The 23175-nt window shown below is 51.7% G+C and overlaps 1 protein-coding gene and 1 non-coding gene across 8 annotated transcripts in view; both read right to left on the reverse strand.

The window, feature by feature from the left end:
* Positions 1-756: 756 nt before the first annotated feature.
* Dnmt1 (DNA methyltransferase (cytosine-5) 1) overlaps positions 757-23175 on the reverse strand; it is a 52683-nt gene continuing 30264 nt past the window's right edge. For 5 of the 7 annotated variants that reach the window (NM_001199432.1, NM_010066.4, NM_001199431.1 and 2 more), the window contains exons 12-39: positions 22599-22680; positions 20658-20722; positions 20357-20399; positions 20182-20262; positions 19996-20105; positions 17574-17692; positions 17253-17345; positions 16317-16468; positions 15845-16032; positions 15574-15751; positions 13660-13757; positions 13391-13538; positions 11986-12101; positions 11667-11871; positions 11457-11593; positions 10848-11021; positions 9273-9491; positions 7448-7640; positions 6123-6207; positions 5731-5859; positions 5284-5566; positions 4968-5109; positions 3691-3857; positions 3244-3421; positions 2641-2836; positions 2023-2303; positions 1422-1512; positions 757-1112 (exon numbers count right to left, since the gene is read on the reverse strand). In NM_001199432.1, the coding sequence (NP_001186361.1) occupies positions 1072-1112; positions 1422-1512; positions 2023-2303; positions 2641-2836; positions 3244-3421; positions 3691-3857; positions 4968-5109; positions 5284-5566; positions 5731-5859; positions 6123-6207; positions 7448-7640; positions 9273-9491; positions 10848-11021; positions 11457-11593; positions 11667-11871; positions 11986-12101; positions 13391-13538; positions 13660-13757; positions 15574-15751; positions 15845-16032; positions 16317-16468; positions 17253-17345; positions 17574-17692; positions 19996-20105; positions 20182-20262; positions 20357-20399; positions 20658-20722; positions 22599-22680 (3994 nt within the window). In that variant the 3' untranslated portion in view covers positions 757-1071. The remainder of the gene's footprint in view (positions 1113-1421; positions 1513-2022; positions 2304-2640; positions 2837-3243; positions 3422-3690; positions 3858-4967; positions 5110-5283; positions 5567-5730; positions 5860-6122; positions 6208-7447; positions 7641-9272; positions 9492-10847; positions 11022-11456; positions 11594-11666; positions 11872-11985; positions 12102-13390; positions 13539-13659; positions 13758-15573; positions 15752-15844; positions 16033-16316; positions 16469-17252; positions 17346-17573; positions 17693-19995; positions 20106-20181; positions 20263-20356; positions 20400-20657; positions 20723-22598; positions 22681-23175) is intronic. The other 2 variants (XM_006509988.2, XM_011242393.2) reach the window with 1 other exon arrangement.
* Positions 7641-7715, reverse strand: Mir7081 (microRNA 7081). The gene has a single exon (NR_106049.1). It is a non-coding gene; the product is annotated as a microRNA 7081 (primary transcript).

A 23175-nucleotide genomic window follows, 5' to 3' on the forward strand; every position in this document is an offset into this window, starting at 1 on the left:
CCAGCATGGAGGCCGACCCGCAACCTCACTCCTAAGACAGCCTACAGCCCTGCTGAAAGGCAGCAGCCGCTCCACAGAGGCAAACAGGCTACCCTTTACACAGAAGCACATCTTCCAAATGATCTGTGTGGTGGTACAGTTATAAATATAGGCAAGAGAACAAAGTTCTGAGCTAGCCTGGGCAACATAGAGGCGCCTTAAAAAAATTACTGCTATATTTAGTCCAGTACAGTAGCCCTTAGAAGGAGGAGGATTGCCACAACTTGTAGTCCAGCCTGAGCTACACAGTGAACATAAGGGTCAAACATGGTTACACAATATATCAAAAAGGTATGTGCTGAGCCATAATCCAGGACCCAGGAGTCTCTTCTAGGTCTTAAGCCAACTGGAGTTCTGCACACAGGGCAGAGACAGGAGTTCTGAGGGCGGCTTAGTCATGGTCTCTTCTTGCTCCATGATCCGGGTCTTATGTCATCACGAATGATCGCAGGATGGCTGCTTTATTACCAGACACACAATAAAAGGTCAACTCCAAAACAAAAAGGGCAAAGTGTCCGTGGAGATTAGCCAAGACCATCCGAAGAGGCTTTCTGGGAAAACCTACTAGAAAGTTCCATTTGCCTTTCACTGGGCAGAACTGAATCACAGAAAAGTATCCCACCGAGGTGGATGTAGTGGCTGGTCCACGGACACCGTAAAGCACGAGCCCCTCCCCCCTCCGCTGGGGGACGCTGCCAGAGAACTCAATCACTAGCTGGGTGCTTGACAGAAGCGCTTTATTTTGAAGAAATATTACAACATATAAAACTACATCAAGTCTCACTTGCCACCTGCACAGTGGCAGATCTGATAGAATACAGGATAAGAAAAAAACCAAACCAAACCAAACCAAACAAAAAAAAAAACCTTAAAATTCAGAATGCACAAAGTACTACACAGCTTGGTCACAAAACAAACCTCATACAAACAGCTTAGTGTCAGCCATGGCCACAGACACTGAGCACAAGACTTCAAATGATGGGGCTCAAAGGGTTAAAAACATCAGTGCACGTGGGGCTCTGGGTGAGAGCACTAGTCCTTGGTAGCAGCCTCCTCTTTTGCTTTAACTGCAGCTGAGGAGAAAGGAAAAGTCACTTGAGAACAGGGCAGCAGGCGCTCGCGGCAGCAGGCGCTCGCTCACGGCTGGTCTTGAGCACATGCACACCGCTGGAAACATTCAGGACTGAGACATAGCTCCCGGATGTTTCTGCACGTAGGTGCTGGGGTAGCCCTTGAGATCGGTGCCTGCTGACTTGGACTGACCAGTCAACAGAAGCTCACACCTGTGCCATCTGCCCTGGCCCTACTCCTCTAACCTTGTATGGACTTGGCACACACAGGCCCCAGGGACGAGAGCTGCCCACGAGGAACGGGGCACGTACCTGATGCGCTCTCCCGAGCACTGGACAGCAGGCAGAGCTTAATCTCCAGGCCAATGGCTTTGGCCAGGGGTGGTGGCACAGCATTACCCACCTGCGGGAAGGAAGGACGTAACACCAGGCTCACCAGTGGCCGGACCATGACCAGTGGCCTGGGCTTTGTGGTACAGCCCTTGTTGTGATGTCCACACACCCTCAGGTCACTAACAGGTAGTTTTAGAGCCACCTGCTTGCCTCCCCAGTGCTAGGACTAAAGGCATGCACTACCACACCTGGCTAACAGTGAACTTTTTAAAAGCTTTAGGAAAGTCTGGAAGCAAAATCTGGACCCACCCAGAGCCAATGTGAGTCCCATTAGGAGCCAAGGGTCTGGAACATGGGAATGGTCTGCATGGAGCCCAGGTCAGGTCGATGTTTCTGGCACGGGCCTTTTTCTCAACAGCAATTCCCAACCAGGAATAGCCAGTGTAGAAAGGGCACATTTGGGCCAGTGTTGTTGTTGCTGACCCATACTCTGTTACACAACCTGACTCGAAAGCGGTGGCCCCCACCCCCAATGTGAGAGCTGAGGCCACTCGATGATAAGCTCTGGTGATGAACTGACCTGCCGGTGTCTGTCCAGGATGTTGCCGAAGAACCGGTAGCTATCTGGAAAGCCCTGGGAGCGGGCACATTCCCGAACACTCACGACCCGGTGCTGCTCCGGGTGGAGCACCCGACCCTGCTTGCCCATGGGCTCAGGGTTGGTGACAGTGGTGCTGAAGAAGCCATCCCACTCCAGACGCCCGTAGAGGCCAGCCCAGTGGTTGTGCCGGTTCCCAGTGTGCGGCAGGCACCAGGGGATGAGGGTGCTGAATTGCCTGGACTCAGGGTCGCAGGCCTTGCCTGTTGCAATGGAACACTGAGCTATGGACAAGGCTGCTGCCAGAGACTGAGGCATCTCATCTCTCATCTCTGCAGAGGGGCTTCCAAAGGGAGCTCTTACGGGTGTTTGATTTGGGCCCCCCTACGCTGTTGTAACCTCACACCATGCAGCCATTTAATTAGCACGGAGGTGTGGCCAGGCCTCTGGCTTATCACGTAGATGAGTTGAATGGGGACGGCTACAAAACCCCAGGAAGCCCCACTGAACAGCCAGCCCTCACAAAGGGCTGCCATAAGGGAGACTCTTGTTTTTCGGGAAGACCAAGTGGAAGGGGGGGACTAAAGCTTGGGGTCCCACCTTCTGCACAGGAACAGACTCCACGCAGGGCACCGGTGCTGCTGTAGCCATTTTTCACATCATGAAAGGTGTACTGTAGCTTATGGGCTATGACGCCATCTCCCAGCCGCACCTGTATGTTGGGCAGGTCACGCCAATCTGATCCTGGGAACAGTGGGATGTGCCGCATGCGGGCAGCCACCAGTGGGCTCATGTCCTAGAACAAAGAGAAGCCCAGCTGAAACCCGGTTCTGGAAGCACAGAAGGGCACCTAGAGGCTCAGATCTTGTCAGGAAGAGACAACCACACAACCCTAGCTGAGAGATGGTCACGTAAGAACATGTGACCGAGGACACCTATGGAGGGACAGCTGAGATAAATGCACAGGACAAGGAGGGGAGCACACACAACGTGAGGTCTGATGTATGAGAAGCCCATACAGAAACGCTATTAAGAGAGGGTGTGTTGTGGGGACATTGGATGTCATCCAGGGAGTATTCAAAGATGACAGCATGCGGGTAGATCAGAGATGTTGAGCCTTGAGGCCCGTGGAAGTGCAAGCAAGCTCAGGAAAGAAGCTGGGCCAGGCACCGGCACGGCACGGCACGGCCGCAGGGCAGCTACCTTGCAGATATGGTCCCTGAGGATGGGCTGGTAGTGTGATCCTCGCAGCTGCCTCTGGAACCAGGACAGTGGCTCTCCATTGTAGGGGATCTCAGAATTCGAGGCTCCATTCTGGATCTCGGGGAGGTCAGACATGGTGTCTCGCACGGTGATGGTTCGGAAGGGCCCCGAGCTCAGCCTGCAGCAGAGGTGCTCTATTAGATGTCAGGCAGGTGGCCTCTGCTGGAACTTAGGAAGTGAGGGAGGGGCAGCTGTGGTATGGGCTCTGCTCAGGTTCTGCCTTGTGTGCAGGCTTGAGGTGGAATGGTGCAGACCTTCCAGCCAGGCTCTGGCGCAGATCTCCTCAGTGAGCCAGGCAACATGACCCACTGCCACTCTACAGAACACACAGAGCTTGGCAGCATCCCAGCCACCGTGCCACACATGGGGGCGGAGCACAGTTCCTACCTCGTTATGTTGCTAACAAACTTCTTGTCATCCACCACAACGCTCAGCTGGCAGGCACGGGGCGCAAACACATGCAGAGGCTCTGGGAACAGAGGCAGCTTTTCTCCTGGGGCTGCAGCCAAGATGATGGCCCTCCTTCGTGTCTGGGCCACGCCATACTGTCCAGCCTGCACCAGAGGAAGAGAGGTGGCTTTAGGTAGAGTGTCTGCCCAGCTGGCCTCTTCTCGGAGAGCTGAACTGGAAAGCGGCAACACATATCTGCAACTCACCAAATGACACAACAGCTTGCCCCAGTTAGCCATGGCCACACCATTTGCAAAACCCCCATTTTGGTTAAGTGGAGACAACCCCCAAGACTACAGTAACTACTAAAATCACTTGTCTGCGTAGGCTCCTGCCATTGCCAATTGTGTCAAGCTCAGTTAAGGGCTGACCACCAGGAATGCTAACCCATCACCATGTCTTTAGTAACTCCTGCATCTGTAAGTGGATGGCAAGACCTCGGCGACCAACAGGAGCGCTCCTGTCCTGGGTTTGCTCTGGATAAACCCGGTTCTGCTGGGCCACTTCTCACCCTGTGTTTTATTGACCTTACATCTACTCCGCTGCTGGCAATCCCAGCCCTCCCTCCCCGACAGTCATGGAAGACCATAGCTGCTGACCAGGCACAAACTTGCTATGTAGGCAAATCAAGTGCTGATGCTACCTACACCCCCCCTTTTTATTTGTTGGGATGATTAGCGTGTGCAACCACGTCTGTGTGGTGGTAAGAATGGAACCCAGGCTTCCTGAAGATTAAACAAGTGCTCTACCAACTTGGTCCCAGCTACCCGATTAACTTTGGGTGCCAGGGACAGGACCAAGGAAATGTGCTGCTAGTGGATGTATCACACTGAGCTATGGCCAACTCTGAATCCTGAGATGCTGGCCTTCAATCCATGGATCCTACTCCAGCCTTCCAGGACTTGAAAAGACAGGCCTGTGCCACCGCACCTCGTCACCCCATGCTCTTTACTGTCTTTTTCAAGACAGGCTTTCTCCGTGTAGCTCTGGTTGTCCTAGAACTCTCTGTAGACCAGACAAGCCTCAAACTCAGACTTGCCTACCTGCCTCCCTAGTGCTGGGATTAAAGGTTCCTGGCTAGCCCTATGCTTTTTCTGTCTGAGCTGAGCCTCAGTGGTGGTCATGCAGACCTCTGTTGCCCTCTGTTGTCCACAGCAGGCCAGGGACTGTCCCACGAGAGGCCATTTCTGTCCCTCTGCCCGCGTGGTGCCCACCTGGAGCACACCAAAGGTGCACTGGTAGCCCATGCGGACCAGGCAGCGCAGTGTGAGCTTCAGCACCATGGAGCGTCTGTAGGACACGAAGTTCCTGACGTTCTCCAGAAGGAAGAACCGAGGCCGGTAGTAGTCACAGTAGCTGTAGGGGCAGGAGGGACACAGTCATTGCAAACCCCTCCATGCCCAGGCAACCGGTAACAGGGCATGGGCAGCTCCCATGGGAGCGGCGTTGGGGTTGCTCCCACAAACCTGAATCTAGACTGGGAGTCAGCCCCTCCACAGCAAATGGCAGAGGGCTGTGGTCCATGCTTACCTGAGGAAGGAGACCACTAGGGAGTTTTTGAACTTGGAGTAAGTGCGGGAGTTGAAGCGGTTCATGCCACTGAAGCCCTGGCAGGGTGGCCCACCACACAGCATCTCCACATCGCCCTTCTGTGGCAGCCTTTGGCCCAGAGAGTTGGTCACCTCCCCAGCCATGACCAGCTTAAGAAGCACGTTGCAGTCCTCTGTGAACACTGTGGTGCCGGGGTTGTTCAGCCGAAATGCCTGGGCTGCCGGGTCCCACATCTCGATGGCCCACAGCGTTTCCGAGATGCCTGGTAGACACAAAGCCAGACGAGTGCCATTTTAAATCTATTTTAATCAATTCTATTTGCTCAAACATGCATCGCACCACTTGACAGCCACCTTGGCCGGCCGGCCGGCCATGCCTGAAAGCCACCCTAAAGCCAGGCCAGAGTCAGCACCAGCTCCTGCTTACCTGCTTGGTGGAATCCTTCCGATAACCCTCCACAGCCGGAAAACACATCCAGGGTCCGGAGCTTGGGCAGTTTGATGGCTGCCTCAGGCTCTTTGGGCTCTGACACCTGATGCTTCCCCTTCCCCTTCCCTGGAGGAGGAACAGTTAATGAGGAGAGCCAGCAGAGTGCTCTCCTCAGGCCTACTCGGGAGATCTTTCTCTGCCATGCTATGTGACCTAGAGCCGCCTTTTGGGAGACCCTCCCGACTCAGCCACCCAAGCGCTGGCGTCTATGACCCCAGAATTTGGCAGGTGGAGGCAGAAGTTTCTGGGCTTCAGTGCTGCCTAGACGGCACACGCTTTCTCTCTCAGAACCATACTCAGGAGGACTGACAGATGGGACAAGGACACACCTTTCCCCTTCCCTTTCCCTTTGTTCCCAGGGCTGCGGGCATGGTTTGGTGGGTCTTCAAAGTTCTTGGTCTTTGAATTGTAGGCCTGCAGAGAGAAGCCACGTTAGTAGAGAAGAAATGCATGGATCCCCTCACACTGTTTAAGAGCTGACCGACAGTCTCTTAATCGGAGTTCAGCCACAGCCAATTAGCCACCAATGGAATTTGATCTCACCAATGGAAACAGACAAAACCTACAGTCAGCTGGAAGAGGTGCTGAGGCACAAGTATGAATTTGAGGCCAGTCCACGCTACAGAGAAGCTGACTACATACAACCAACACGGGACTGAAATGTACTCCTCCAAGAAGGGGGACGCTCTCAATACATATCAAAACCCTAGGCATGGTTATTAGACGCCTACAAAAACAGTCTCGGATAAATTTTAATGCTGTTAAGACAATAAAATGTTGCATTCTCCATTACTACTCTTAAAAAGCGAGTGTTGACTTTGCAGAGCACCTGAAATCAGACCTGTGCGCACGGACGTGCAGTGAGCAAGGATGTGCAGCTCAGCCCCAACACCTTACATGTTAACAATTGGCCTGCTAGCCACTACCTCTCTCTGTGTCAATGCCCAACACCGCCTCCACCGCCCGCTCGCTGGGCATCACGGCCAGTTTATGCCGTGTGGGAACCCAGCCCAGGGCTTCATGTGTGCTAGGCAGGAACTCTACAGATCAAGCCATATCCCCAGCTGCACTCTTTCCTTTAAAAGCCAAAATCCCACACCTAAGACTCAATTGGAGGTGGGGGAGGTGCTGGAATTAAGACTTGTGAGTACAAGTCTTAATTCCAGCACTTGGAGGAGACAGGAGAATTTCTGTCAGTTCAAGGTCAACCTAATCTGCATACAGAACTCTAGGGCTATACAGTGAGACCCTATCTCAAAAGACCAAACAGACAGCTCTGGGGAGATGAGGTAGCAGCTGCTCTCTCTAAGGACCCAGGATCAATTCCTAGCACCCACACGGTAGCTCACAATTGTCTTGAACTCCAGTTTCAAGGATCTGATGCCATCACACAGACATATATCATGTGGGCAAAATACCAATTAATTCTCATGAAAATAAAAATTTTTTTAAAAATTCACTAAAAAAAAACAAAATAAAAAACAGATCTACACATGAATTAGCTGCCTCCTTAGCTTCTCCTGTCGAAAGACACACCCAGGATTAGCCTAGCGTCTGCTGAACAAAGGCCCTGTCTCACTGAGCCCTGCCCCAGCCCGAGCCACTGTCTTGGGCACCCTGCTCCTGCACATTTGCCCCTGAAGCTTGGCTCCACCTCGAGGAAGTAGAAGCGGTCAGGGCCCCCTTGTGAATAATCCTGGATGCTCTCAAGTAGGTCTTCCCCGTACTCCACGGTACAGCGGCCCTGCACGTCGCTGAAGTTCACCACAGCTTCCTCGTCGCTCCAGTAAAGCATGTTGATGTCAGTGTGATAGGATCCGTTGTAGGACCTGTGGGTATTCTCAGGCCTGTGAGGAGGATACCAGGGGAATACTACTTTACCACAGATTTATAATCCCCGGCCGAGCACCCTCCTCTGAAATGCCTGGACCAGCAACTGAGAGCCGAGTCTGAGAACAGGAATCTTATTAGTCTTGTACACCTCACACCACAGCTTCAAGGCCTTTTATTTGTTGAGAGTGTCTTGCTCTGCTGCCCAAGCCGACCTCCAACTCAGTGATCCTCCTGCCACAGCACTTCAACTACCAGGATCACAGACATCAGCTACCATCCCCGTCACCCAGGTCACTTCAGGCAGCATTTAAAAACTATTTATTCATTTTTATTTAGTGTGAATGGGTAATTTCCGTCCGTGTATGTATGGCTACAGGTGTGTACAATGCCCACGGAGGGCAGAGAATGGCAGCAGGTCCTGTGGAATTTGGAGTTACAGATGACCGTGGCCACCATCTATCTGGGTGCTAGAAAACAAACATCAAATCTTAAGCACTGAGCCATCTCTCTGGTCTCTACGTAGCATTAAGTACACCTGTGGCAGCCTGTAAGAAGAGATCAGTTGTAGAATTTTCAGTATTTTGGTTTGAGGATGCTCAACCAAACTGCACCATAGAAAAGACCACATCCCAGTCCAGTCAGCTTGGTGGCCACCAACCCTTACTTGGCCCCAATACCACAGCAGGAATAGGATTCCTGGGCACCACCAGGGACTGGTGTACTCTCTGCCTTCATCCCACCCATCAATGCTGGGTGCCCTGCTCTTTTGTTTACCACACCCATTATTACAAAGACTCTAGGAAAATCAGGTGTAGTAGCAGGTGCCTGCTATCCAACCCTTGGGATGCACAGACAAGGATCTCAGGTTCCAGCTGTGCTGGCTGGTCTCACGTTCCAGCTGTGCTGGCTGGTCTACCTGGTAGTTTTCTTTCACAGAAGCCCCTCATCACTTCCAGCTACAGGATTTTTACAAGGGAAAGACAGTGAGGGCTGAGGCAGGAGGATCAATATAGTATTAAGGCAGGAGTGGACCACAGAGTATGTTTTAGGGGAGCCTGAACTCCAGAATGAAACCCAGTTCTGTTTTGTTTCTCTGTAGCTCTGGCTATCCTTGAACTCACTATGTAGACCAAGCTAGCCTCAAACCCTAGGGATCGAACTGCCTTTGTCAACCAGTTAACACCCATTCACAATCAAAGAAGCAGAAAGCACCCACAAATGCACAAAGGTATAAGATGTGTGTGTGTGTGTGTGTGTGTGTGTGTGTGAGCGCGCGTGTGCGTGCGTGCGTAGGGGAGTGTGTGTGTGTGTGTGTGTGTGTGTAGGGGAGTGTTGAGTCAAGCCAAGGACTGGAAAACAAACTCCAGAACCAGCAAGGAAGGTGCAGAGCAGGCTCAGGGAGGGCGATGCAAGAGCAGAGAAAGGGACTGTGGTTTGGGAAGGAGGACCCAGACAAATCAGGACACAGTCATTGACACCAGCTCTTGGTCCTTGTCAGACATAGGTTCCCCACTGGTCTACAACTAGGAATGCCTGAAAAGCTCCAGCTCTGCAAACACACTCGTGCCCTCAGGATAACCAGAAGCAGCCACCCCCACCAGCAGAGCCTCCTGGAAGGCCTCTGGGCAGGCAGAGCCCACGCCCACCTGTAGAACTTGTAGAGCCTCAGCTTGATGTCTGCCTCGTTGACCTTGCCTTTCTTCTTGCCACAGTGGATCTCTTTTATCCGACCGATGCGATAGGGCTCTGGAGCATCCAGGTTGCTCCCCTTGATGTAGTCAGAATACTTGCGGTAGTGCTCAGGGTACAGGGTCTCGTTCACAGGATCCTTCTTTGGGCGTTTCACGGGGCTAGCCACTTTGATGCTGCAGAGAGGAATAGTAAAGGGTACAACTGAGCTTGGGGCTAGAGCCTAGATGATTGGTTGGAGTGAGCCGATTCCTCGTCACATCCAAGTACCGTCAAGGAAAGATAACGCAAAAAAAATCTCATGCCACCCAATTCCCAGAGCTCAGGTGGGTGTGGATGCTTTCCGCTTGGACACGACTTTCACTTCCTGGACTATGGAGAACAGATGTAAGGCTGTAAATGTGATGGTGAAGGATGGACCCTGAGAAAGCCTGAACTTGGTCTAACTTATGACAAAGCTGGCTGCCCACTCTGGGTAGCAGTTGCCTTGACTTTCTTATCTGGGCTCTACAGTCTGCTCTAGTCCCAGAGGCCCCTCTGAGAACTGTGTGTGACCTCCATGCTGTGCCTCTACCTGGCACGGAACTTTACAGGGGGCAACCTATAGAGGGCACCAAAGACAAGCAGTACTAGACTGGTAAAACACCTAACACCAGTAGCACAGAGGCCCCACCCAATGCCTCAGTTCCATGGGTCAAACGACTAAGCTGAATTTGGGGGTTAAGGTCCCACTGGGCACGAGGAAAATGGGTCCTCAAGTCTAGATCCTGAGGTATAGTTTGGTAAACACAAACGGCAATTCCAACTTTTGCTAGTGTTGAGGACAAAGTGGATGGAGAGTGAAGGTGATGATGTCCCAACATCCAACACGTGGAGTCTGAGGTATCCTGTCCACAGTAAAAGATCTCATTTGCCAGACCGTGGGTAGAGCACTGCATCTTCAACAGGCTTCGAGTCCTGGCAGACAAGACCCCATCAGCTTCAGGAAAAAGACTGCAGGGAGAAACCCAAGCCTGAGGCCTCCCGGCTGCTGAGAGGCTGAGCTGAGGGAGGAACAGACTGTCCAGCATGGTGGGTCTCACCCAGGCTCACGACACTCACAGCTCAGATGCAGAAAGAAGGCTCCCGAGGCAGTGTGCTAAAGGTCCCCAGGGCTGCACTATTAGCAAGCCATGAGCATTTACAAGGCTAGGAATGTCCCTGGAGATACGCCCTCTGTTGCCCTCAAGGGGCTGCGACAGTGGCAACAGAACCTCTTCTCTCCTTCACTCCCTAACCAGATGACACGAGCTCTGTCACCCTCAGGCTTGTGCTGGAACTTCCAAAATGAGCCAGAATATGGCTTCCATATTACAACTCAGCTACATCAGGTACTTTGCTATAGTAATATAGCTAATAGCTCTGAAACTGAAATGCAGTCATTAGGTTATTGGCTTCTCACTAGAAACCAGAATGATGGTCTAACACTGGCTTATAGGATCAGCTGGGATATCACAAAGCCAGCTGACTGGTATGGGACATGGGACACTCACTTGAAAGTAAAGGCCTCGGGAGGAAGGTACACACTGTCACCCAGTCGGTAGACAACACCATTCTTGGTGATGGAACTGCAGTAGACCCGGCCATCCACCTCCTCAATTTGTTCCAGGACCTTGGGCATTTCTTTTTGTCTCAGCTCAGCCAGCCGGATACAAGATAGGCAGAACCTGCAGAAGCCAAGGCAAGAGCAGAAAAGCTCGAGGCTCTGAAGTGGCAGGAGCAGCCACTGAAACCCAAGAACATCTGCAGGTATCTGGATAATTGCCCCCCTTCTTTATGTCTGCACTTTGTAGACAGCTCTTGGGGACCACAGCTCAAAGATAGAAATCAATACTAGAAACAAGGCCGAGGCTGTGAACAGCAGAGGTGTGTTCTGCCAGCGTGTCCAAGGCCCAGGGCTACAACGCAGCACCACAAATGAGGATTTTTAAACAGAAGGCCACACCTTGCTCAAGGTAACCTCCAACCGGTCCATACATTTTAAACATTTCCATATGTTAGGCCTCTTTGGTCAGCAAAGAGCACAACTGGGAAGTAAAACTTTCTTGACGCCACAGAGCAGGGTGGGCACGGGGAGGCCTGCTATTGGCTCCCACACTCACTTGTGCTTGTTGTCCTCGGTCGGCTGGGTCTTGGGTGGGGATTCAAACCTTGCGTACTCCTGGTTGTACCAGAGCTGGAAGAAGTAAGTCTTGCCATCCTCAGCCCCAGGCAGTGTGGTCTCAGGGTCTGTGCCTCCCTATGGAGACAGACTCGTGTCAGCCTCGGCTCTAACGGTGGGACAGAACATAGGGACGAAAGGAGGAACTCACCTCCATGGCCCAGTTTTCAGAAGGGGCTTTGTAGATGACCTTGACCTTGCTGTGGATGTAGGAAAGCTGCATGTTTTCGCACTCGCCCACCAGGAACAGTTCCAGGGGGTCGGAGGTGGCTCCCAGGACTGTGTCTGTCCCAGCGCAGAACCAGTGCGCATGGAACATCATCTGACCATTTTTGTCTTCCCACAGAGCTGTGACCCTGCAGTCATAAGACAGGACGGGGAAGAAATGTCTCATGTAACCAGCAGAACCTGGGGTCTGTTCTGACAAAGTTGGACTTGAGGTGTTCAAGAGAAAAGGCAGGCATGCATACCTGGCTAGATAGAGTGGTTTGGAGGAATCATCTGGAATGACCGAGACGCAGTCGCCCACCTCTAGCATCTCCTCATCGATGCTCACCTTCTGATAGTAAGTTCTATTCTCTTCAATCTGAAAGCAAGCGATGGAGCCCAGGTGATAGTCACATCCAAGGCTCTCACTAGATTTAACCTGGGTGGCGGCTCTCCCTGACTTCCTATGAAAATTACTTGGGACTAAGGGTGTGTGGGTCAGCAGTGCAAAGTGTACTTAAGAGATACCAGGCTCTGGGCTCCATCCCTAGCAACCCTTAATAAACAAACAGACAAACCAACCAACCACAACTTTTGATTTACTAAGTCATGGAGGATGGGATGGCTCAGTGGATAAACAAAGAAGCTCGCTTCCAAGGCAGATGACCAAAGGTTGATCTCTGGGACCAACATGGGAGATGGAGATTGGCGACTTACACGACCTGTCCTGACACACCGTGCTGCGGCATCCATGAGTAAATGTAATCAAATTAAGAAAAAAAGCCAGGTGTCATGGCACACATCTTTAATTCCAGCACTCTGGAGGCAGAGGCAGGCTGCATTGAGTTCCAGGCCAGCCAGAGCTACACAGTAAAAAACCTTGACTCAAAAGGCATGAGCCGCTGAGATTGGTAGCGCATGCCTGTAATCCTCACTTTGGAAAGGCTAAAAAGAAAGCAACTCCACAAAGAGCACTCACTGCTCTTACAGGGAACCTGGATTCGGGTCCCGGCACCCACAGTGGCTCAGAACCAACCTTAACTGCAGGTCTAGATGATTCCATATCTTCTTCTAACCCCAGCCATCTACATGTGATAAATCAATCTAAAAAAACTAATGAAAATAGAAGTTCTAACTTATACAGTAAGATCCCATCTCCAAACCAAACCAAACCCACAAGGCTTCTGACCTTTCCCCATTCTTGGAACTGCTGTCTTGGAATATGCTGTGTAAACCAGGGTAGCCCAGAACTCAAGCTATGCCTGCCATGCCTGCCTCTGCCTCCCGCGTGCTGAGATTAAAGGCTGTGTGCCACCACCATCAGGCTTGGTTTTTATAGCAACAAAACAGAGTCTGACAGGGCAGCACGCGGCTTAGCGCCTGAGAGGTGGCAATGGAGCACCACAAAGGGCACAAGCGGATGGGCTACCTGTGCTGCAGCCTCGGCTCAGGGTCCACCATGAGGAGTGAGGCACAGCTCAGGTGCAGAGCTCTAGTCCAGCAGTCTGGGGCCTTGCATTCCACTCCCAGTATCAGGAACGAGGGAGGGAAAGGGGACAGCAGCTGGACGACAGTCCTCCTCTCTCGGGAGGCTGCCAGCAGGTTCCTGGCTGCACGGCTGGGCTCAGAGGCGCGAAGAGAAGAAGCATGAAGAGGAAGGGGCCTCACCTTCATAGGCTGCCCAAGCCAGGAGATGCGGTCCTTGTTCTGCTTCTTCTTCTTCCCCTGATGCAGCTTTTTGGGTGATGGCATCTCTGACACATCATCATCAGCCTCTTCATCGTCGTCTGCCTCCTTCACCGCCAAGTTAGGACACCTGCAGAACACACACTGCAGTCAACCCCAGCAAAGCGCATGTCAGCTCCACACCCCGTCCCTGCAGCACGCCCTGGCACCCTGGCTGCTCTGTTATCCGAGTAGAATACAGCACAGCCTACCTCCTCTTGAGGCAAGCCTGCTTACTCCGTCCAGTGCCACCAAACTTCACCATATCTTTGCACGCCTTGCACTTCCCACACTCAGGCTGCTGACAGACCTGAAAAATAGCAAACAAGTCGATCAATCAGCAATTCTCAACTAGAAACTTTGTTTGGCCTTTTTGTTTTTGTTTTGGAGACGGTCTCTCTCTACAAAACTCTGGCTGTCATGCAACTATGTAGACCAGGCTGGCCTTGAACTCAGATACTCCTGCCTCTGCAGCTGAATGCTGGGATTAGAGGTGTGTGCCACCACACCCAGGCCCAGGAATTTTTAATTATAACTTTCAAAAATCTGCATGTTGGGCCAGTGGGTAAAGGCACTTGGTGCCAAGCCTTATAACCCAAGTTCAATACCCAAGGCCCACAGGAAGGCAGAAACCCAACTCTACAGAGTTCCTCCTGACCTTCATATGCACTGTGGCCCATGCAGACAGCTCTCTAATGAAACTCTGAAAACATACTGGCCTTGTGCTGAACAGAGTGTGTTGACCCTTCCCCTGAGCAATAGTGTGGCAGCCACACATGGCCTTAACCTGTATTAGGTACCAGGCCATCCGGCTGCTCACAGAGGACACGTGCAGAAGGGGCGTGTGCATCTGAGAATCCGGAGGTGAACAGGGTGCTGACGGCACCTTAGAAGCTCACAAGCAGCTCTGTTGAGTGTCACAGAGCTACCAGAGTCCCCACCAGTCAGTGGGGACAGCCCCTAACAAAAACGAACCATGAGAATAAGGTAACCAAACAGGACCATCAAGTACCCGACTTCACCTAAAAAAACCCACCACCACTGCAACCACACTCCCACACCACTGCCAAAAAAGGGGCACCTTTAAAACAAACACCAGATACAAGGACAGTGAGCAAAGTCGAGGCACAGCGAGGACAGGGCATCCTCACGAGGGCTGCCAAGAGAGTAGAGGACATGCTACTGTGGTGTGTGGAAACCAGCCAGGCTCTACCCAGGGAAAGTCAAAACACTAAATTGCAAAAGGTGACTTTCTCTGAAGAAAATAAACCCCCAGCTGCCCCCTGGATGCTCAGAACAGCACACGCAGGAGTCTCCTCACCCATTCAAAGCCACAGGATACCCAAGTCCCTGTACAGCCTGGGCCAAGGCGAGCCCTGCAAGCTGCTGTCAGGCAGGACACACTGACGTCACAGGTCTGGCCACGGCAGTGCATACCTGGATACCCAGTGCACACGAGGAGTTTCAGTCAGCCCTGGACACAGAAGCGCCTCAGAACACACATGCACGTGTAGGCTATGGTTTAGGATAAATTCAGCCCAGGCTGACCTCAAACTCACGATAAACTGAGCATGACCCTGCAGTCCCGATCCTCCTGCCTCCACTTCTCAGCCTGGGCCAGGATCACAGGCCGGCGCCTCCATGTGTAGCTTTACCACATTATTTGAAGTTTGTGTTTGCTTGTTTAGTGTAATGTAGGTTGATTCCAAGGCTATCTATATGAAAAGGATTTATAATTCACAAGAGCCAGGCACGGTGGCACAGGTCTGTAAGGCCAGCTCTTGGAGGTCAAAGCAAGAGGCTTCTGCAGCCATAAGTCTAAACTGAGAGAAATGTGCACTTTCAGTTCTAGATAGAATCCCAGGAAATGTGCCCGGGGGTGGGGGTGGAGGGGACAGCTTTGGCTCCTGGGGTCAGCGTCTGCTCTCTCAACACCCACAGGAAATAGAGGCGGAGCTAGCATCTCTCAGGAAACCCAGGATCTGTAGCCTAGCATCAGCAAGACCAAAGGTCTTGGACACTCCGACTTCAACCCCAGATGGACAGAGAGGGTCAGGAGGCTACCCCAAAGCATGGAGTGCTCTCCTTCACATCTAAGGAAGGGGTGCCAAGGATAGCCGGCTCACCTCACAGACACCACAGCGGCGGCGCTTCATGGCATTCTCCTTGTCCTCCTTATCATACTTCTCAATCTGCTCTGAGAAGAAAGTGTCAAAGATCTGATAGACCAGCTTGGTGGTGGTGGCTTTCGTGGGTGCTTTGTCCTTCTCCTTGGTAGCACCCATGACGCGCCTTGTTGCTCGCCTGAGGGAGATGGCCACCGTTTCAGAGAACCAAACACAGGAGATTGCCTCCTCTGGTCTCAAGCCTCCAATCTGATTCTTGCTACATCCTTACCTCTGTCCCAGGGAGACACCAGCCAAATGGATCAGGGCTCTCATACAGGGAGACAAGAAGATGGGGGTCTCATCATCGTCCTTGGCTTCGTCGTAACTCTCTACCTGGCTCACTACAAACTGGGCGTGGCGTAAGAGGGAGTCCTCTGTGAACCGGTTCACATTAATGGTAGAAGGAGGAACAGTGGTCTTTAAAGGGAAGAAAAGAAGATCAGATGTTTTGAATATTTTGCTTCCTTGTAATACTGGGGGAGGAAGAGCCTAGTACTTCACGCATGCTAGGCAAGCAATGTACCACTAAGCCGCAGTGTACCTGAGCCCCTCGCTGGGGAGTTCTAGGCAGGGGTTCTACAACTGTGCCATGCCCTAAGGCCTGCTCCATTCATCTATATCAAAGCTCTTCTAGTGGTAGCAGAAGATTGTACCCATTCTTCTATGTGGATCCAAACCCAAAGGGAAGGCAAAGCTCGCACCTCAATCTTATTGATCAGGTCTTCATATACAGCATCAGGATTGTTTTGCAGGAACTCAACAACAATCTTGCTGATGTAAATTTTCTCCTGCATCAGCCCAAATATTGGCTCATACTCTTTGCTGGGCTCCATCAAAATGTATTCAGCAAATGCTAGGAAGAAAGCAGGACTCGTGTTTTTCAAGAATGTGGAGGAATGATCAGTCCAGTTAGGCTGACCAGCATTTCCACCTCCAACCCCTGTCGTTTATGCAGACAGCTGCTTGGTTTGAGTAATGGGCTCTGGTCACGTTGCCCAGGCTGGCCCTGAATTCCTCAAACCTCCTGAATAGCTAGGACAACCGGTACCTGCTTTGTCCAGCAGGTAAGACATTTGAAAAAGCCGTTTCAAGGCCAATGAGATGGCTCACCAGTAAGGGCACTAATTTGTAAGCTTGACGACCTGAGTTTGAGCCTAGGGACTGACATGGTAGAGGAAGAGAATCAACTACAAGTTGTCCTATATGACCCCACATGCATGGTACAGTACACAACATTCACAGGGAAGTGTAGAGAAAGAAACTTAAGGCCATCTCAAAGCTGATGGCCTCCAGGCTGAACACAGGGCAAGTATGAATCCTCCCAGCATCCAGTCTAAAATTTATCCTACAACCTAAAAAAAAAAAAAACCAAAAAGCCCACAACCAAACCTCAACAGCCCAACTTCTCCATTAGCTAGAACCACTTGGGCCAGAAAAAAAGGGAACTTAGCTAAGTTTTGGACCCATTCAAATTGTAAGCATTTGACTGTCCTACGTGTGGAGGACCCGCTTCCAGGCCAGTTATGATCAACACTAGCCACCAGATTCCCCAGGCCCGAGGAAACCTCTGCCCAGAGCCCAGCAAGCCCAGGCAGGCAGGCGGGTGGTTCCAGGATGCTGTGCCTGCAGACACTCACCAGTGGAGAAGCCAATGAGCACCTTCTCGCCACCATCAAAGCCACTGAGCCACCACTGATTGATTGGCCCGAGGTTTTTGCCATTAATACCACCTGTAGAAAAGATGTCTTTCTATAAGAAACAAGACTAAAAACATGGTGACTCACAACTCATATCCCCGCCAGCGACCCAGCCAGCAGGCTGCCTTTCCAAAGTCATTTTGTCGGTTAATGGCAGAACTTCAAGCTCTTTCTTGAAGCAGTACCTCCCATAGGAGGGATATCTCGCCTCCTAGATGTGCTTGCTTCTTGGGACAACCCTTGTTTGAGCACTTCACATACCTTCCATAGATGGATTCTCGTCATGAATTGCTTTGGCACACCCAGAAAAGTAGAGCTCTACATTCTTCTCAATGAGACCGGTGTCGACAGGACACAGGTGCCCGCGACTGCAGTACACACTGAATAGGCAACAAACATCACTTTACCACCAAACCCAACACTGAGAGCCAAGACCGCCCTTCACCCACCCGGACTCTCGCTCCCTCCCCTGCACTACAAGCACACACACCAAGGTCAGAGGGCTCCTACATAGGTATCAGGAACCGAACCCGAATTTACTCTCCAGACTAAAAAGAACATTGTAGTGCCCGGCCTGATCCTGCCCAAGGTTTGTTTCTACTAGTCACTCAGTTAACACGGAGTCCCTTATGGCGCCCAGCTTCTAGCACAAGGGCTGTGTGCCCTCAGACCTTCCCCTACCAGGAAGGTGGCTGAATAACTCACTGATGGAAGCCTGGCCTCAACCCCGAGGCTGCCACAGAGACACCACTCCTGACTGCCATCACAGGGCAGGCTTCAACGGGCCCCTCAGAGGTCTCCTGCTTATTAAGGCCTAGCCCTCTAGATTACTGGCGGACAGTATCCTCTATGGGAATCAGTGTTCCAGCAGCAGGGAAGAGATAACAGTGACCAGCCACCTGGTAGGGAGGACAGCCACAGCCACACTCAGGGATCTGGACACAAATGGCCCTAGGCATTCCAGCCCACGGTGGGTTCAGCCCAGGAATGATGCCTGCTGCAGTGCCAATGGTGCTTCCTGAGGGCGTCCTTCCACCACACAGCCCAGGACTCGTGTGTCCCAGCCTGGTCACAACCTAGGCCTGCCTCTCCACCAGCCGCTATAGCCTCTGCATTTACTGCAGCCCGGTCAGATCAGGCCCAGCCCAAGCCTTCAGGCACACCAAGCACAGCCGAGGGCCTCGGCCCACTCTGTGCCCCACTGGCCTTCACAAAGCCTTTCTTCATGGCAAGCCTCCATTCCGACTGCAACTTTGCTTCTGCCATTTCTCTGCCAGTCAGGCTCTCTTCACTGCCTGGAGCTGTTAGCCTGACGATTACTAACCCAACCTCCACAATCCCACATTGAGCATGAAAGTCTACAGCACACGGGAATTGCCATTCCGAGCCTTCCAAACAAAGTCAAGGCAAACCGCTAGTGCACTAAGGAGATACTGTCTGAGCTATAGATGGCGGGCATGCCTGGAACTCCAGCACTTGAAAGGAGGTAAGAGGACAACCAAAAACTCAGAGCTAGCCTGGCCCGGACTGCTGGGTCCACAGCAGGTGGTGAACCCGAGCCCTAGGGAGTCTCATCTCTAGATGTGGGTCCCAGGATACCTTGCGAGATACACACAGATACTGCAAAACAATGCAAATCCAAAGTGCTTTTGGGTTGCAAGCATTACCAAATCATGTGAGAGCACTCACTGGTTTTCTGTGACAGGAAGGCAAGGCTCTGCGTGCTACGTCTGTGGACTTGGCTCCCTGCACAGCTCAGAGCTGGTCCTTGTGTGAGCACAGGAATGGGCTTCAGACTGGCACAGACTAAAGACTCAGAGCCGCACCAACCTCAAAGCGGCAAACAAACCTGGGGGTGTGGGGGGTGTGGGGCCGCTGGGAGGAGCTCACTCGCCTAGAGCGCAGAAGGGCCTAGGCTCGAGCACAGTGAAACAGCATTGGAACAAAGCTAGACTTTGTAGCCAGGCACAGTGGTGCACACCTTTAGTGCCAGTACTCAGGAGGCAGAGGCTGGCAGATCCAAGTTGAGTCTAGCCTGATCAATTTCAAGAGTTCTAGCCAGGGCTATATAGTGAGTCCTGGTTTCAAAAAGGAAAAAAAAAAAAAAAAAAAAAAAACGAAAGAAAAATGATGCTCTGTGTGGTGGCATACTTGGGATGAAAGGGAGCCGACAGACAGTCCAGTGACATAGTTAAAGACTAAAGACCCTGGGCCTCAAAAGACAAAAGCAGGACTGGAGGTGGTAGCACACACCTTTAACCCCAGCACCCTGGAAGCAGAGGCAGGCAGATCTCAGGGAGTTCAAAGCCAGCCTGGTCTGCAGAGTGAGTTCTAGGACAGCCAGGATTACAGAGAAACCCTGTCTGGAAAAACAAAACAGAAAACAACAAAAGCAAAAACCGGGGCTGGAAATGTGACTCAGCCGGTGAAGTGCCCGCCTAGCGTACGTGAGGTCTGGCATCCCAGAACTGCACAAAAGGCAAGGTCACCCACAACCGCCTATCAAGTGAAACCCCGTCTCATGTGGCTAATGTCTACCCGAACTTAATCGGCCTCTTGGCTCTTTACAGGGTGAGCATCTCCAGAGCCCTGTGGTTAGGCTGAAGGACTTTATACATGGATGCCCCGAATAGGGGCATCTACCAGTAGGACATCATCACAGGCAGCCAAGCACGGCGATTACCTGAAGGAAGTGAACCTATGCATGGGAGAATCTTCATAAGTATCAAACCAGGTCGAGGTGGAGTCGTAGATGGACAGTTTCTCACTGGTCAACATCTGGGGTTCATCCACCTGAAGGACAGGGGACAGTGAGACGTGGGCACCAGGTGGCAGGGGGGTAAAAGGGTGAGGGCAGAAAGGGACTCACAGCATCCTCAGGGTGCTGCTGGTACTTCAGGTTAGGGTCGTCTAGGTGCTGGCCACACTCGGGGCACTTTGGTGAGTTGATCTGTGGGAAGGAACAGGCACGGCCTGAGGGCAGCCCCCAGCATCAGGAACTGCTGTACCCTCCCTGCCGGCCAGGCTCCCACAGATGCACTTACCTTCGGGATCACACTTTTGCTTTGAGCGGCTTTTCTCTCCGATCTGGAAGGAAGCGCAAGGTTGTTGGCCATTTCATCAGCTTGAAATACACCAGCAGCAGCCTTGCGCTCACTCTCCCCCCCTAAGCCACCCCATGCACGTCGATGACTGTCAGGACGAGGAGGTCTAAGGGACCCTCTACCAACGTGCCCAGCAGAAGCCGAATATCCTGGTCTGCACTCCCACCAGAAGCTAAGGCTGCTGTGACAGTTCACGAACCCATCTCTCACCCCGCTTTCTGGGACTGTCTAACACCATCACCTGCTCTGAACGGGAACGGTGTGTGACTCCAGTTTTTTACGTGTCGTTTTTCGTCTCTTCTCCTCCTAAACAAAGGAACAGGACCTCTCTTGGTTTGGACAGCACTTTAGGGTTAAGAACTTACCCAGGAAGGAAGGTGGTTAAGGTCAGGCAATGAGGCCCAAATTATGCTAATGTCCAAATCCCAGGACAAGTCTGCCCTAACCCCACTTCTCAGAAGCCTAGAACCATGAGTTAGAAGTCAGCCTGAGATACTTGGTGAGACCCTATTCAATTTATTTATATATATATTTATACTTTTATACTTATATTAAAAAAAAAAAAAAAAGCCAGGCGGTGGTGGCACACACCTTTATCCCAGCACTTGAGAGGCAGAGACAGAGAATCCGAGTTTGAGGTCAGCCTGGCTTAGAGAGCGAGTTCCAGGACAGAGAAACCATGTCTCTAAAATCAAACAGAAAAAGACCAAGCAAGCACCCCCAGCATGGGCACATTAGGAGCCAGGGCACTTAGGGATGTAAGCAAGGCTTAAAAAAGTCCCAACAGAGGCCCTGGTCCAAAAGCTGTACCTTTTGTGTTTTAGTTTTGGAAACAGGGTTTCTCTGGGCTGCTGTCTGTCCTAGAACTCACTCTATAGACCACACTGGCCTCGAACTCAAGAGATTGGCCTGCCTCTGCCTCCCAAATAGTAGGATTAAAGACGTGCGCCACAACTGCCAGCTCAAATAAGCCATTTTGTGGAAAGGAGGCTATCAGAGCCCAGTCTCTCCTTATGCCATGCACAGCTACATGAGGCCACAACAATATGGGCGTGGTCTGGGAGCCAGAAGCAGCCTCTCTAGTAGCTAACTGTGGGGCTCTCCTAAACAATGACCTCTTAAAATCACCAAGTTCAAAAGAATACATGACTCACTGGAGGTGCTTGCCAGAGGCACCTCTGAGCAAGGTGACAGAGAATCAGTCCAGTGCTAACTGAAGAGAGAGTCAGGTTGCAACTTTGAGAGCCTCACATCAAGAGATCTGCCTGCCTCTTGCCCTTTGGTTAGGGATTGCAGCTGCTTTCGCCCAACTTTTCCCCTTTGCAATGCTGGGTGATGGAATCCAGAGCCTTGCACAGGCTAGATGACCAGAGTGGCCTCAACGGCAATGATCCATGGAGATCTGTTGTCCCCAGACACCCGTTATTTCAAGCAACAGGAAATAAATATGGGCTCAAGCTTCAAACAGAGGCTACACACAGGCAGCGGTTTTAAATGAATTCCCACAAACAAGCGAAGGAGAGACCGAGTTTCTTGCCCTCTGCAGCTTCCAGTCAGTTTTAGGTAAAAGCACTAAAGATGTTAGGCGAGGCAGGTATGGTGGCTCAGGTCACAACCCAGTGAGGGACACGGGTAAACCTGGACTATGAAGAAAGACCTTACTTCAAAAAGCCAACAGCAAAGAACAACAACACTGAGTTAGGACCGATGTTGGGGCTCAGTAGCAGAGGGCCTGGCTCTCACCCCCATACTTAAAGACGAATGATATAAGCGGCTGAACAGACAGGTGAAGCCCGCGGTGCCCGGGCTCAGCTAAAGTCTCAGCTCGCCACCTCCAGAATCCCCACAGGGGAACAAGAGCAAGAAACACGCCAGAGAAGCGACAGTCGAGCTGGAAAACCACAGGACATCTTCCACAAATTACAGCCCACGCTGAGTAGACCTTCTACATTATTTGTACCAAATCTGAAACAAATGCAATCACGAGCCAGAACACTGCTGTTCTTACAGAGGAGCCAAGGTTCAAGTCCTAGCCCCCACAGCCAGTTCCAGGCCATCTAACACCGTCTTCTGTGGGCACTGCGCAAATGTGGTATACAAACATACACGCAGGCAAGACACTCATACACATCCAATCTTTTCCTAAAGAAAAAGTCAAGAAGAGAAGGGGCAGAGCACTTACCCTCTCATCCTCGTCTCTGTCCTCGGGAGTCTCTGGAGCTACCTGCTCTGGCTCTGCTTCCTTGGGTCTCCGTTTGGCAGCTCTACAAACAAGTAACACACCAAACGTTAGCTCTGAAAACCAGCTTCCACTTCTGAAGGACACGGGCAGCTGAGGCAGCCTAAGATGCCTTACAAGCGTAAGGACCGGCTTTGATCATCAGCGTCCAAAGCCGGCACGAGAGGCACACGGCGGGAATCCCAGTGCTGGAGAGGGAGAGACAGGAGGATCCACAGGACTTACTGGCCAGCTAACATAAGCATATCCATGAGCTTCAGGTTCAGTGAGAGACCCTGTGTCAACCTTGTGACTACACACAAACACACACAAGCAAGCACCGCCATAGATGGTAGTTCACACTTGCACCCCTAACACTTACAAGGCTAAAAGGAGAATCATGAGTTCCAGGTTAGCCTGGGCAACACATGGGACTTCTTGGTAGCATTAGTTTCTCAGTAGTAACAAAAGAGAAAAACAAAACAAACATAAACCAAGAGGCTGGGGAGACGGCTCAACAGCTGAGTACCTGCTGCTCTTC

This window comes from Mus musculus, chromosome 9 (assembly GCF_000001635.26).
Source record: "Mus musculus strain C57BL/6J chromosome 9, GRCm38.p6 C57BL/6J".
Lineage (NCBI taxonomy): Eukaryota > Metazoa > Chordata > Mammalia > Rodentia > Muridae > Mus > Mus musculus.